Source organism: Ascaphus truei, chromosome 6 (assembly GCF_040206685.1).
Source record: "Ascaphus truei isolate aAscTru1 chromosome 6, aAscTru1.hap1, whole genome shotgun sequence".
Lineage (NCBI taxonomy): Eukaryota > Metazoa > Chordata > Amphibia > Anura > Ascaphidae > Ascaphus > Ascaphus truei.
In genome coordinates, this window is record NC_134488.1 from 20,449,557 (window position 1) to 20,466,123 (window position 16,567).

General features: G+C 45.0%; 1 protein-coding gene across 28 annotated transcripts in view; it reads right to left on the reverse strand.

The window, feature by feature from the left end:
• KIF1B (kinesin family member 1B) overlaps positions 1-16,567 on the reverse strand; it is a 160,332-nt gene that overhangs the window by 85,899 nt on the left and 57,866 nt on the right. For all 28 annotated transcript variants that reach the window (XM_075603520.1, XM_075603523.1, XM_075603519.1 and 25 more), the window contains exons 3-9: positions 9,807-9,883; positions 9,122-9,301; positions 8,900-8,965; positions 5,008-5,186; positions 2,995-3,106; positions 1,554-1,631; positions 626-691 (exon numbers count right to left, since the gene is read on the reverse strand). In XM_075603520.1, coding sequence (XP_075459635.1) covers positions 626-691; positions 1,554-1,631; positions 2,995-3,106; positions 5,008-5,186; positions 8,900-8,965; positions 9,122-9,301; positions 9,807-9,883 — 758 coding nt within the window. The remainder of the gene's footprint in view (positions 1-625; positions 692-1,553; positions 1,632-2,994; positions 3,107-5,007; positions 5,187-8,899; positions 8,966-9,121; positions 9,302-9,806; positions 9,884-16,567) is intronic.

A 16,567-nucleotide genomic window follows, 5' to 3' on the forward strand; every position in this document is an offset into this window, starting at 1 on the left:
GTTCTAGTATTAATAATTCATATTCATGAAATACTAAACAAGACAAATATCAATTTAAAATGCATTAGTATTCTGTACACACACACACACAAAATGTTAAAGGTTCCAAGGTCCTAAAAGGATGGTAAGAGATCAGATCATGTAATATTTATCACTGCTTAGATTGTATTTTATTACGCTGCAGAAACTAAGGGCAAAGGGCCTTCAGAACGCTACAATACAACATTAAGGCAATATTTTCTTTTGAAAGAAATAGTAAAAAATATGCTTTTATTCTTTAAGGTTTTCCAAAACCAGGTGTCAGATCAGCTCCAAATGTCATTCAGAACCACTCTGTACAGAACAAAGTTAGTGGTAGCCATCAAACCCTTTGATTTAGGAGTCAAATCTCAGAAATCAAAATAGGACAGTGATTTTATTCCGACACTTCTTTGTATTAGAAGGGAGGAGGGATCGGGTGCTTTAAATACTTTAGTTACAGGGCAGAGAGGGAAGGGAACAGGAAACATTGCAGAAATGTTCCCCACTGTTTGCAGCTGTCAGCCCGCCAGTGCTGAGTGCTTAATTGATCACGCTCCTGCCTGCAATGTGCAGGTGTTTCCTAAACACGCAGCAGGGGACTCACCACCTCTGCGAGTGCGGAGATGACTTTGCCAAGGGTGGTCAGGGACTTGTTGATATTGGCTCCTTCCTGCAAATAGATAAAGCATTAGCCTGTAACCTGAGGACTAGCTCATCGTGCTGTTAAATCACCTACATTAGGTAAAGATATACTAGTAAAGGCACATTGGTATTTGTCAGAGTTTGATTTCTACAAGGGTTGTGTTCACTCAAGCGCTAGAGACCTTAATACATCATAGATGCCAAATATCTTTTGGAGGGGAACAGCAGATTTCAATCCAATTCTCAACTATGACACCTGAAAAGTTATCCTTGAATCTCCATTTAGATGTTGACGGTTAATTTCTGCGATACATTGCAAGGCAATGATGTGCAAGACCTAAGATAACTAATTACACCTCTTAAATGCCATAGATCAGGGGTGGCCAACTCCAGTCATCAAGGGCCACCAACAGGTCAGGTATTAAGGATATCCCTGCTTCAGCACAGGTGGCTCAATTAATAACAGCCACCTGTGCTGAAGCAGGGATATCCTTAATACCCGACCTGTTGGTGGCCCTTGAGGACTGTAGTTGGCCACCCCTGCCATTGACCTTCTTCCACAACACCCAACACCTAAACAAAACGTCTAAATGCGCTATATATTACCTTATGTCATTTAAATCCAGTTTCACTACACAGAAAACACGATCATTTGAGCGTGAAGAAGAATGAATGAGCCCGCTGGATTCACATATGAACTCACTACACCCAACAATAGTGATGTAGTAAGGGTGGAGGGCTTCTCCCGTAACGTTAATGATTAGAAGTGACTGCAATGCCATTTTCATTGCCCTCAACGCAAGCTGCACATTGTAACACAAGGCGTTGGATGACTGTATGTGCCATCAACACAATGCAATGCGAGAAAGAACCAATAATGAAGGACTCACCTTTAGCCGAGTTCCCTTTGCTCCTGTGGAATCGGCTCGCTCGCTCCCAGCCAAGTCTACCAGGCTAATCTTACTGACCTGGGGACGGGCACAGAGTTATTGTAAGGAGGCGGGCAAGTGTGTGGCAGCAACAAAGCAGGATCTTACATTACAGGCATACCCCGGTTTAAGGACACTCACTTTAAGTACACTCGCGAGTAAGGACATGTCGCCCAATAGGCAAACGGCAGCTCGCGCATGCGCCTGTCAGCACGCCCTGAACAGCATTACCGGCTCCCTACCTGTACCGAAGCTGTGCGCCAGCGGGGAGACTATAGAGCCTGTTACAAATGCGTTATTTACATCAGTTATGCACGTATATGACGATTGCAGTACAGTACATGCATCGATAAGTGGGAAAAAGGTAGTGCTTCACTTTAAGTACATTTTCGCTTTACATACATGCTCCGGTCCCATTGCGTACGTTAATGCGGGGTATGCCTGTATATATTATTCAACAAAATGTGACATTATTGGTAGGTGATGAATACTTCTGCAAACCACTGTATATATGAATAAAAATGTGGTTTAAAAAAAAAAATAGTTAACCATTTTGAACAGGGCACGGTTCTTAGTTTATTTTGAACCTAGGAGGGACAGGTTCTTTAGAAATATATTGCATGCAATTTTAAGATTTGTAAATATTTTGGACCTCTATATATTCTCCAATTTGATTTTTTTATAAGTGTCAGGAAAAAGGATAGCAGTATTTTGTGTCCCCCCGCAATGGTTCCGTGTCCCCCCGCAATGGTTCCGTGTCCCCCCGCAATGGTTCCGTGTCCCCCCGCAAAGGTTCCGTGTCCCCCCGCAAAGGTTCCGTGTCCCCCCGCAAAGGTTCCGTGTCCCCCCGCAAAGGTTCCGTGTCCCCCCCCAATGGTTCCGTGTCCCCCCCCCAATGGCTCCGTGTCCCCCCCCAATGGTTCCGTGTCCCCCCCCAATGGTTCCGTGTCCCCCCCCAATGGTTCCGTGTCCCCCCCCAATGGTTCCGTGTCCCCCCCCCAATGGTTCCGTGTCCCCCCCCCCAATGGTTCCGTGTCCCCCCCCAATGGTTCCGTGTCCCCCCCAATGGTTCCGTGCCCCCCCCCCAATGGTTCCGTGCCCCCCCCCCAATGGTTCCGTGTCCCCCCCCGCCAATGGTTCCGTGTCCCCCCCCCCAATGGTTCCGTGTCCCCCCCCCCAATGGTTCCGTGCCCCCCCCAATGGTTCCGTGTCCCCCCCCAATGGTTCCGTGTCCCCCCGCAATGGTTCCGTGTCCTCCGCAATGGTTCCGTGTCCTCCGCAATGGTTCCGTGTCCCCCCTCCCAATGGTTCCGTGTCCCCCCCCAATGCTTCCGTGTCCCCCCGCAATGGAAAATATGCTGGGTCGAGTACCACGACCAGCTGCGTCGCAAACTGTATTCACCTTCTCTGTTGAGAGGTTGGTATCCACATCAAGTTTCTTTTGAGTAAAGACGATGGTGAAGACGGCATGGGAGCGGCTGCTGGTCTCATTCATGTTTGTGGCAGCCACCGTCCTAAAATAAAGATGGAAATGACATCCTAATTCTGTATGGAGAACATGCCAGTCCAGATTAAAAATAAATAATACTCTATTCATGCATTTCTCAGGAAAACTGGTACAAGGCAATGTGTTCCAGGCCACTAGCACTGGTTACCCCTTTTAAGGTGAGTGTTGCCTGCGATGTATTGTAGGACATTATGGGAAATGCTTTACCGGAATGTAATAAATAAGCGGTGTTAACCTTTTCAGTGCCGGCAGAGTGCCACCGAACCTATGGCATTTCCTGTCATGTGCAGCGATCACACGACAGTCACCGCCCCCCAACTGACAGAAATTGGAGTGAACAGGGATACAATTTTGTTTTGGTCGGGGCCCACTGCTCTGTTGCAGCTGTCACCTCAATCATCAGCAAGATAATGAGTATTTGTGCCAGGTACGCCATAAGCGCACTCATTAAAGTTAAATAATAACCGTGATTCTGGGTAAAAAGGACTGAAAGAGGCACATAGCAGTGGAGAAAATGACTCTCTGAACTGCAATAACCATTAACAGTTGTTAATGCAAATACTTTTCAATGGCCCCTATTGATTGATAATTGCCTTCATACAGTTGGGCTATAAACTGATGAGATAGTAATATTGGGACAATAATAAAATACGTCAATACAGCTCAACCGCCCTTATAACGCTGTGCTTGGGGTCCAATAAATCACATGGCATAAGCGGATCGCGTTAGAAATAATGTTGTATGCACTGTACAATAAAGTATTTAAGACACCAATAATCGTGTTGTGAAGTATTCATAAATACGAACATTGGGAGCCACGCGTGCAGCGCGTTATAAGCGGATTCGCCGTTGTAACGGGGTTGAGCTGTATTAAGATTGTTATTTTTTTTTATTTTTATCATTCCGATACTACCGTTAAGCTCGCCCTTTGGGAGTCATTGACATTTTACAGAGTGACATGCAGGATAAGACAGGACAGTCTCATAGAGGGCAGATCTGCCATGTAAAAGGAATCCCAAAATCCGCCCTTTACTCACCACCCCTCAATTATAGCTTCTTTCCCTGATTGCTTCGCCCCCCCCCCCCTTCCTCAGTGACAGGCGGAAGTAAAGACGTATTATATCATTTTAAAATATAACAACAAAAAGGTACAAACGTGAAATGATGAAACTAAACACCTTCCAAATGATTCATCTTTTTAAATGTTCATTTAAATAAAATAAAATAAAAGTATTTTTTCATATTGATTGTATATGTATTGTGATAAATATTGTTATCGCTACACATTTCTTAATATCGTTGTCGTGAGAATTGTTTTGTTATTGCCCAACACGTTAGATGAGGAGACTTGTGTCGAGCTGTAACTTCAGCTGATCGTTGGAGTTCATGGCTGGTATCCTGCAATAGTTTTAGACCCAGTTCCACACTTCTTGCCCTGTGCTGATCTAAGTCCAGAGCAGATCAGAGCTCAGCTCTGGCTCCCTTAGGCTGCGGCCACGCTACCGCTTGGCGAGCTCAGTACAATTACATCCAATCAATGCGGCCACGCTCGTGCCCGTACTCTCTCCAAAGCTCAGCGCTTGGAAAGACTTGGAATTTTTCAAGCGCTGAGAATGGTCACATGACCGTTCTGCAACCAATCAGCGTGGAGATTTGCCAGAGAGGGAGGTGAGGGGGGGAAAGCCCAGACACACCCCCCCCCCCCGATCCAACCAATTACACGCCCCCTCCCTTAACAGCCACGCCCCCCGCTCCTGCTCTCAAATGATTGCAGGACAGCAGAGCGCTCATGCTTGGATATTTGGCGACGTCACTGCTCTCAAGCATGAGTGCACTCAGCGGCAGCGGGGACTCAGCCTTAGCCCCCCCAAAAGAGATCTGTCAGTGACTTCTTGCACAGTGCCTCACCTGGCCTTGTTGCCTGCATCCATCAGGTCAGCGATATCGGTATAGGAGGTGACTGCCAGTTTGGACAGGTCTTCCACATAGGGGCCGAGCAGGGGTGCTCCCGCACACGCAGGTTTTCCTTTGTTTTTGGGGTTCAGCAGGTCCCTGACTCTCTCACAGTAAATTTCCATGTAACTGACCTTTGAGAAGAAGGTATGATGGGTGAGGAAAAGAAGGAAAACATCATCCTAGAAGTAACCAACTCAAAGGGAGAGAGATGTCCACATTAACCACTCAACTGCTGGAAGGTGAGGTCCGATGTACCAATTGTTTCATACATTGTGAAATGTACAGTAAATAAAAATATAACTTGTGAACACATTCACGTCTCAGACAGTTTTGCAACTCTGCTTTTCCCAATTATCTCTTAGCATACAGTGCTTCCTCTGCAGCTAGGGATTCTGGGTAATGACATGCAAATGAGCACAGTATCGCCTTTTGCTTCTCAAATCCATTTTGACATGGACCCCTATGAGCTTATGCCTGCTGTATTACACAGCTTTTCAGCACTGCCTGGGTTAAAGAAGTGCAGAGCCAGTATGACCGCTAATAATCTACTAATTTAGTCACATAAAACCAATACCCTTCCAGACTATAAAAGAAGATGTTTTCATAAAATGCCCATTTAATTACATGTTCTTCTCACAGAGCATGGCTCTCAGCACACAGAGCGGAAATCTGACATCAAACTTTCAAAAGGATAATATAAATTATGCACTTTAATTTTAGGAGGAAATGAGAAGGTATCTTATTCCTTAGCTCAGGGGTGTGCAAACTGGGGGTGGGGGGCGTGGATTTGGTTGGGGGGCAGGGAGGTTGCAACGGCCATGCGCTCCTCCCCCGAGTCATTTAAGTTAAACACCTGGGGTCCGTGCGAGGCCTCTGCGACCTCAACTTACCGGGGTTCTGTAGTCTACTGTGCGCGTTGCCATGGCAACACGGCATCATTGCCGTACACGTCGCCATGGTAACGCGTGTCAAAAGACGCTGCAGGGTGATGTGACGTCACATGACCCGGTCACAGAGCAGGGGGGGCGCGAGCGCTGGGGCTGTCACACAGGGGGTGTGCAGCGCCAAAACTTAGCGAACCCCTGCCTTAGCTTAATCAATGCCAGAGGGCTTGGCAATGCACTGCAGAAAGCTATACTTCTGTGCAGTCCTACAACCCAGAGAACATATACACTACACTGTAGCTACAATCAAGAACTGGGTTCTTTACAGTAACGGCAGTTAAAATGTGGAATGCATTACCCGTGGAGACTGTGATGGCAGATACAATAGATATCATAAAAAAGCTGAGGCTTCCTACTGGACGACTGATTGAACTTTCAGTATTAGCATCAGTATCTAAACGTAAGTATCTTGGGAACTAAGCAGATGCAGAGCTATAAAGAGAGTGTCGTTTAGCCTCTGGGGTAACCCCTGGTTCAAATCACGTATATAAAAAACCCCCAATGTACTGTATATATAATTAAATTTGGCTGCTTTGCTACGTTTAATGTTTCACCAACATCAGTACTCCCTCAAATCAAATCCTAAAACTACATTTACATCTCCTGCTACTCTCTCTACAACTTGCAGTCACCTGGGCTCCATGCAAAGAAGACTCTGCACAAGCGGCTTGGACACCATATTATATTACTGAACGGTTCATTTCATCTCAATGCATCTAGCAACATTTTCTTTTGCTACGGAAAAATTGCCCCAGATTTAGAGTAGTATCGGTGGTGATCAAAGTGTTTGATCAAAAAAGAAACCCTTCTAGGTAGCAATCTCTTGTCATGTATGTAGTGTCATGTTTCATGGACTTAATTGGTCCAACAGTTAGATACTGTATGTCTGAGTAGTGCCCAGATTCACAGGGGAAATCAAAAATAATAAAATTTTATTAAATCTACATAGATATTAAAAACACATATACATTATTAAAAATCCCTATTGCGTGGAATGGTGATACTGTTTTTGTCATAAGTCCAAAGGTATATTACCGTATGTAAAACAAAACAAATATCTTGACTTTCTGAATCACAGCTTTCAATACGGTCTCTTGACCAAAACCACTGGGTATCGCAGGTGTGTACATATGTATCAATCACAGCATGATCACTCGGAGGTGAAGCATAATCTATATATGTACTGCAGGGTTAATGCAAGGAGTATATATAGGTAAAGTGTGGGACAGATGGTACATCAAATCAGGAAAGTAACCATACAGATATATATTCAAGTTGATGTCATATTATACAGCTAGTGCATATATATCAGAGGAAAGGTTGTATATATATCTCTCCTATACTCCGTTTGTGCAATGAGCCCTCAGGTTCTCCCAACAAAGACAGAGCTGTGTATTATTGTTCAATGGATTGAAACGGTATCATGCAGTTGAATACACGCGGTTGGAGGGTACTCCGTGGTCATGAGGTAAGGTAATATAATTCACTATAGTGATCCTCAATACCCATAGATATAGCTCCTGTACGGTGCCAGAGAGTATTTGCTCTAATGTGGTTAATATATTTTAACCTGTGTTGGCCTCGTCATACGAGGGAGCTGGCTATCGTGTGTGCTGCATAGGTTGATACAAGCCTGCTGCTGATGCCGGTTACAGTGTAACCTGGCCAACACGGGTTAAAATATATTAACCACATTAGAGCAAATACTCTCTGGCACCGTACAGGAGCTATATCTATGGGTATTGAGGATCACTATAGTGAATTATATTACCTTACCTCATGACCACGGAGTACCCTCCAACCGCGTGTATTCAACTGCATGATACCGTTTCAATCCATTGAACAATAATACACAGCTCTGTCTTTGTTGGGAGAACCTGAGGGCTCATTGCACAAACTGAGTATAGGAGAGATATATATACAACCTTTCCTCTGATATATATGCACTAGCTGTATAATATGACATCAACTTGAATATATATCTGTATGGTTACTTTCCTGATTTGATGTACCATCTGTCCCACACTTTACCTATATATACTCCTTGCATTAACCCTGCAGTACATATATAGATTATGCTTCACCTCCGAGTGATCATGCTGTGATTGATACATATGTACACACCTGCGATACCCAGTGGTTTTGGTCAAGAGACCGTATTGAAAGCTGTGATTCAGAAAGTCAAGATATTTGTTTTGTTTTACATACGGTAATATACCTTTGGACTTATGACAAAAACAGTATCACCATTCCACGCAATAGGGATTTTTAATAATGTATATGTGTTTTTAATATCTATGTAGATTTAATAAAATTTTATTATTTTTGATTTCCCCTGTGAATCTGGGCACTACTCAGACATACAGTATCTAACTGTTGGACCAATTAAGTCCATGAAACATGACACTACATACATGACAAAAGATTGCTACCTAGAAGGGTTTCTTTTTTGATCAAACACTTTGATCACCACCGATACTATTATACTTACTACCCTTACAGCACCTGTCATTTACAAATTACATTGTTCAAATTATTCAAGGTGATAGCGGTCTATTTCACTTACCCAGATTTAGAGTCCATCTATAATCACAACTAAAATACCAGTGGAGTTTTATTTAGCCTCAAGGTACTATATTATTGTGGTATAGTATCATCAGATGACCTGCCCCTTTACAGCACCATTTACTGCTAACATTGACAAATGCGGGAGCCCAAAGTAACTGCTATATTCTTGTCACAAGTGCAAATTATTCTGCAAAATGGCCGCTTCAAAGACACAGCTTCCCTTCTCACCTGGACCATGGCGTGCTACAACATCTACATTACGCTTGGATGCAGCTGTCCAACTGACCGCACTATACAGAGCCAGACTGACATTAGTAGATATAAAATCTCACCTCCACAGAGAAGGAAACATCATCTTCGTTGTTGTCATTGATTTTCTCAAACAGATCCTCACAGAGCTGATAGGGAACACAGAAAGAGGGAGAAATAAAGGTCACAGCAGTAAGAGACCTGCAGCCACGTCACTGTGTATGTTCACATAATGCCGTGTTCCCACAACGCCCTCTCATTGCTTCTTCACACCCAACAGATGGCATGGGAGCGAAGAGCAGTACCTGAGGTATGATGCCAGCCTGGGTCTCCTCCTGTTTGCCCATCATGGTGTACGACTTGCCAGAGCCAGTCTGCCCGTAAGCAAAGATGCAGACGTTGTAGCCCTCAAAGGCGTGCTGAAGCATCTCTTTCCCAATGTCATTGTACACGCGGTTCTGGGATGCAAAGCAAGGGTCGTCTTGCTGCAAGAAATACAGTGCAAAAACAACACTGGTATCACACGCAGTAGGGAGGGTTAAAATACACATCGATGTGTGACGGGTATGACTGAAGAAAGAAACTAGAGAATGCAAGTGTGGCGCCGGTTACATTTTAAAGCATAGCAATGTCATTTGTACGCTCTTGGTTACTATAAGGTAATAATACCTCCCTGCAATTTAATAGCATCTGATGCACAAGGAATTAAAATGTAATTACTGACCTCCAATTGGGCCAGCCCATTTATGTGAAAATGTAGTTGCACCGTTTTGTAGATCTGGGCCTAAGATCTAGCCCACTTGTACCCCCCTTCATATGAATGGGAATAAAAAGTTGTGCTAAAGGTTAGCTCCCTTTTGTGAATCTGGGGACTTGGCGTTATCAACAAAGACGACCGCCTAAGACACGCTTACAGATCAAATACATTTTATGGTGCCTGTTTTATTATAGCGGTATCAAACACCAAACACCACTCCAAGGGACACTTACCGAGGTGTGAGACCAGTAAGAGTAGTCAAAGCTAAAACTTTTAGCCGGCTCCTTAGGATTCTTTGGATTGAGAATACCTAGAAAAGTATAAGAAATGGGGAGAGAGTCAGGGATTGAAAAATGAGGCGGGCAGGGCACTTATTTCTGAAATAACGACAGGATAGCACAATCCAGAGAAGGTTTAAAATCTAGACCCACATAAGAGCCTGAATTAAAGGGGAGTATTACATTCCTCAACTGCTAAGTATGGGGTCACGTGAATCCAGCGCCTGCCTCCCCCTCCAGGTGGCCAGAAACACTAAAGTCTGCATTTTCTAGAGAGGGTGAATAGTCCGTTTATTTCTTCTCGTCAGAACCTCGAGCAATCTCACCCTACACGTCCCATCTCAGCCTACACACGCCCCACCTCCGCCTACACACGCCCCACCTCGCCCTACACACGCCCCACCTCGCCCTACACACGCCCCACCTCGCCCTACACACGCCCCACCTCGCCCTACACACGCCCCACCTCGCCCTACACACGCCCCACCTCGCCCTACACACGCCCCACCTCGCCCTACACACGCCCCACCTCGCCCTACACACGCCCCACCTCGCCCTACACACGCCCCACCTCGCCCTACACACGCCCCACCTCGCCCTACACACGCCCCACCTCGCCCTACACACGCCCCACCTCGCCCTACACACGTCCCACCTCACCCTACACACGTCCCACCTCACCCTACACACGTCCCACCTCACCCTACACACGTCCCACCTCACCCTACACACGTCCCACCTCACCCTACACACGTCCCACCTCACCCTACACACGTCCCACCTCACCCTACACACGTCCCATCTCACCCTACACACGTCCCATCTCACCCTACACGTCCCATCTCATCCTACACGTCCCTCAGACATTACGTTTAAGAGGACATAGATCTAGCTCCACATCCGCCCACCTAACCAAGGCTTTGTAGTCTCCATTCTTTCTACAACAATCAATAGTGCGATAACCTATCCAGTCCCAACTACATTCCACCTCTCTCCTGCCTTCACTTGTTACACTTGGGCTTTTACTAAAAGAAGATCGTTTGTAAGCAACACTGTTACAACCCGCACTAAAACAAACACACTCATGCTTTCCTGTCTTGACTACTAAAATATTTAACTAGCTATCTTGACTTCTTACTGATGCAACCTAGCATCTTCCTCTCCCTTCCATAAATTATTCTTATGGCTTTCCATTAAATACAAAATGATCCTTCTCTTCAATGCTGTACACTCCACAATTCCCAGATATGACACCCCTTGCGCTCTCTTGGAACCCCACATGGGGCATTTTTACCACCTCTCTCACTCATGGGTCTCTTCCCATCATTCTTTATCACGCTCATTTTCCATCAGCTTCCAAAGCTTGATTTAAAATCCTGCTTTTCAATAGAAGTACTGCATATCATAGAAACCCCAATCTCTAAAGCACCCTATTGCCACCCCCCTATCTTCCATGCCATAAGATCCATAATCCACACATGTATTATTTCTGCCGTTTCGCTACTGCACACGTTGCAAGTGGTTGGGAGCTTCTTCTAATGTTTACACTAGTTTTATTAAAGCAATATTACGTCTTCAAGCGATGATAAGGCAGAGAATTGGAGTGAGGAAAAAAGATTGATTTGCCCCACGGCGGAATGGTCATAGAAAGGTATATTGGTATTATATGTTCTTAAACTAAAGGTAAAGGGAGAAGACAGGGGCACTCACAGTTATGGGGAAGAGGTGGCACGGGTGCCCACACAGCCCCAGTGAGCTCGGGTTTAGCAAATCCTGGGAAGAAATAACACGGCCCTCCAGTGGTCTTGGCAGAAAATGGTCTTTAGTGCAATAGTACGAGGATCAACGGTCCCAGTGTGGACCTTTATCATCCTCCATCCTGACAAAAGGTACACACTAGGGGCGAAATGGTGATCCTCGTACTATTGCACGACTAAAATAACCTCTGCCGTGACCACTGGAGGGCCGTCTTCTTTCTTCCCAGAACTTAAAGGAGCAATCCAAGTAATACCCTACATGTGTGAGGTTTTAATTACTCCGTTCTGTAGTATTAGATAATACTTACTAGCTTTTTTATTTTTAAATTCAACTCAATGCCATTTTTAATGAGTTTTAATACACTGAGCATCCTTTGATTTCTATAGCAGGTTTTAGCCCACCTCCCCAGCAGTGCCAGATCTTTGTAACACTTTCCTGTTTAGGATAAAGTGTTGCCAATATTCCCAGCAGTTTCAGCTGCAAACTGTAACAATAGATAATGTTACCGTAGTTATGTAAGAAAAAATTGTAGCTGCTGAGTTACACTGACTAAAGGATTGATTTAAAACTGAAAGGCGGCCATTTAGTGAACCCTGGGAAGCAGGATTTTGCTGATCGATAACGGGAGAATCAATTGATCGGCAGTTTAAGTAATTAGTTTCAATAAAAGGTAATCAACGGCTGCATATATTAAAACATTTTATTTTTTAAGCTGCTTGAATTGCCTCTTTAAATTATTAAGTTGCCATTTGCAATGAATGGACAGCATTCTGCCATGTAACGCAGTCTTTGTTCTGAGTACGAGGAGCTGCACACAGGTGTATAAAGTCTTCTAAGGACAAGAAATTATACAGACGCTACTGGACAACACCTCCGATACTGATCCCAAAGCACAGAAAACAAGTCACCAATGAAAATCTGGCACACCTTCGTCTTCTACGGCAGGGGTGCGCAGCGCTTACAGAGGGCCGAAGCTCTTCCCCAAACTATTTAAATTAAATGCTGGGGGACCGCGTGAAGCCTCTGTAAGTTCCCTTACCTTGACTCAGACGGCTTTGGGCGACATCACCAGACGATGCAGCGTCAAATGATACCGCGGGTCACGTGACATGATGTCACGTCACCCGTTGCGTCATTTGACGATGCATTGCCATGGCAACGTGGATGACGCAGCCGGGTCACGTGACGTCACATGACCCGGCGGCGTCATTTGCCGCTTGAGACCAGGTGGGGGGGGGGAGGGCACGAGCAATGGGGGAGAGCAGGCGGGGGGTGGGGGGCAGGGCAAAACGTTTGCACACCCTGTTCTACGGCATACAAAGATGAACCAAGTATCACCGAGGTCTGCCAATAGGCAGCTGCAAGGCTCAGCCGGTAATATGGAATGTGCTAAGCTTCAGAGCAGATGTAGTGTCCTTGTTATTTCCTGGAAATTTCAGCTCATCTAGAAATAGCAATACTTGCCAATGTGTCTCCCTAGGTTGGAAATGTGTGACAGAAGTAACCAAGTGGCAAGCTCATCTAAGAAGGAGCAGTCTAACTTCAATAAAAGGTCATGGGAGTTTTGCATCTATCGCTGTGCAATAAGCCACTTCATGGCTTGCTGAATAAGCCCCCAAGAAACACACACTGCAATTATATGAAAGCATGGAGCCATGTATCTGCATCTACGGATGTGACAACTTGCTGCAGCCAACTCGCCACCAAGGCAAGTTATTAAGGGGTTAACTTTATCGGGTTTTAGGGGAAGGGGTAAGCTTTAAAAAGGTAGAGGGTTAAGGTTAGTGGTTTTAGGGTAAGGGGTTAAGGTTTTTAGGATTAGTGTTAGAATTAGGGGTTAAAGTTAGGGTAAGGAGTTAACGGCTTAAAGTACAAACGTAACGTTTGTGGTAAGGGGTAAGGTTAGGAGGTTAGCCCCACGGCGAGCTGCCCTGGGTGGCGCCCTAGATCGCTGTATATAGTGTATGGGCAGGGCTGGGGAAACGCATCCCCCCCCCCCCCCCCTGTTCACCAGAGACATGCTTTTTTTTTTTTTTTTAAACGACTATTTATTTAACCCTTAACTTCACGGTAGCTGCTGCTGCTACTCCCCAGTTAAAAAATTAATTTGCGTGTAAGTACGGTATTCTTTTTTTTTTTTTTTTTAACCAAATGCAAATCACATAATTTTAACCAGTTAAAGATCTCCCCGTCATTAGTTAGATTTGATCCTCTGTGGGACACCACCTTACGGTGGACTTTGCTGTTGCCAGAGGTTGCCAACTCCCAGGTTTTGACTGGTGACTTCCATAACTCAAGAAAATCTCCAGCCTTCCACTGTACTGCACCGACAGGCACAGATGATCAATGTCATTTGAGATGCAGTACAGGCCAATGGTGTGTGCCTGCCCATACATTAGGCCTCGTGTCAGATCATAATTCACTTTCTTCAGTGTTTCTAATCTGGCTGCACAGGATATAAGAAATGATGCAGGGAGGACAGAGAGAGGAGAATGAAGGAAAAACCTCACTCTCTTTTTATTAACCTCTAACTCCACAGGTTTCAGGCCATGCAGCAAAATGGCTAGCTTTTTTGTATGAGTCTACCATACAATACTATATCATAGGACATACAGAGTACTGAAATGATACAAAAACCGAATTACAACGGGGGGAGGGGTAGTGTAAAATGGATGAGTGATGTAAAAAGCCCCCAGGTTATCCATAAAGCCAAAGTAACACTAGGTGTTCCAAGACAAATTGAGTTATTTGGGCAAGATAACAGATGTGGCCTCATCTGTTACAAAGCTGTGCTCCAGTCTATGATCCAGTCCATTGCCAGGGTCGCTATATTTGGTCTTGCCACCGTATTTTGTCTAGCAGTCGGACATAGGTATTAGTTAAGGAATTATTGGAGAACCGGACTAATCATGAAAATAGATGTTATGATTTTGTCGGCTGGCTGGAAGACAGCATAATAAGAGAACACCTCTATCATTTTCTGCTGCCAACGCGATCAACGTTAGAACATACATCAGCTTCATAGTGGAGAAGAGACCCGATCAAAAGATGAGTCAGGGATGGAACAGAAGACACCGCCACATGTCCTGAACTCTCAGGCACATATGTCCTGCAATATAAATAGATGGCTGTAACCCTCCTTTCTGAGGCACACTGCTCAGTCACAGTTACCAGGCAACGTTGTGAAGAGGATGAATCCCTTCCCTTGTGGAGATGGTGACAGCAGCTGCAAGGCTTGGGATATTAGGGGCTTAGAGATCATGGTGACTCACATTGAACATTCTGTTTAAAAGATGCTTGAGGTGTGTGCTAATCATCCTTAATTTGTATCGCTTCTCAAGCCTCACTTATTTTAAGCGAGTCTCACTCTTTACAATTACATCTGACTCTTTCCTGACATCAATAACTTGTTATAATTGAATGGAGTCGCACTCACTAAAAGTAAACTTGTATTGTTTATGCTCTAGAATCAAATGCAAAACCCTAGTAATTACTTACAAAGGTCTCAACGACGATGCTCCCCCTTACCTCTCAGCCCTCATCCCTAAATACATACGTAATCGCCCCCTACGTTCTGCCCAACGACATCCACCTTTCCTCCTGCCTTATCACGTCCTCTCACTCCCACACGTCTCCCCTCTCTCTGGAATTCCCTACCACAGCACCACCAGACTCTCCCCCAGCTTTCAGATATTTAAAAACGCTCTGAAAACTCACCTTTTCAAGGAAGCCCATCTGGTATACTTCTAATATCCAACCCAACCCATTGGGACCAGCTGGACCAAACCGCCATCCTATGTAACATTCCCACCCAAAAAAAAACCTTAAATGGAATCGGTTGTTAGGTTGGGCCATATTCCAACCCGAGATACACTCCATCCTACAATAAGCAGCCACCATACCTTCTTATTTCAACATTGTCCCTCCTTCTCTCTAGATTGTAAGATCTTACAAGCGGGGCCCTCATTACCTCTTTGTATGCGTTTCTGCATGTTTGTAACGGTTTATGTAGTAAAATCTCTGTACCCCCATTGTACAACAATATGTTGTCTCTTTACAAATAAATGCCAACAGTAATAATCTCACACACTTGAGTTAATTAAGATCAATAGATATGAGCTTGAGTTGTGTTACCAGCAGCTGACCGTTTCTTTAGTGCCAGAGGGACCCAGTGAACTAGATATAATTATCGTTTATTATAGGCTAAAGCTGGTAAATTCACGGAATTATTGAAATCCCTGCTCTCTGATTGGATAATGGCCGGAATTTTAACCAATCAGTAATGGCCCGGAATTTTTGGCAGTTTGCCAAGTTTTTCATCCAATCAGCTTTCAGGTTTCATTCACAAAGAGTGAAATGTGCACTTAGACAGGGGAGGTGATTGGACAGAAGCCACCAGCAAGGCACTGACTCCTCCCCCACCCTGTCTGCAGAGAGCTCCACACAGGAGAGTGAAGGGAAAGGTTTGTGTGTCTGTTGTGTGTTTTGTGGGTGTAAAGGGGGCAGCAGAGTCTTGTTGGTGTGTTCCTGCTGTGTGTGTTTTGTTCTTGTAGAGGGGGGCTGCAGTGTGTGTGGCTTCAGTGTGTGTTTTGTGGGTGGAGGAGGGGTGCAGAGTGTTTTGTTGGTCTGCAGTGTGTGGGTTTACAGGGGGCTGCAGTGGGTGAAGAGGGGGGCTACTGGTGTGTGTTTTGTGGATGTAGAGGTGGCATAGTCTGTTTTGTTGATTTGTGTATCTCTGCAGTTTTGTTTGTTTTGTAGGTGCAGAGGGGGGGCTGCAGTGTGTGTTTTGTGGGTGGAGGGGGGTTGCAGAGTGTTTTGTGTTTGTGTGTGTGTGTGTGTATGTCTGCAGTGTGTGGGTTTACATGGGGGCTGCAGTGGGTGTAGAGGGGGGCTGCAGGTGTGTGTTTTATGGATGTAGAGGGGGCAGCAGTCTGTTTTGTTAGTGTGTGTCTGCAGTG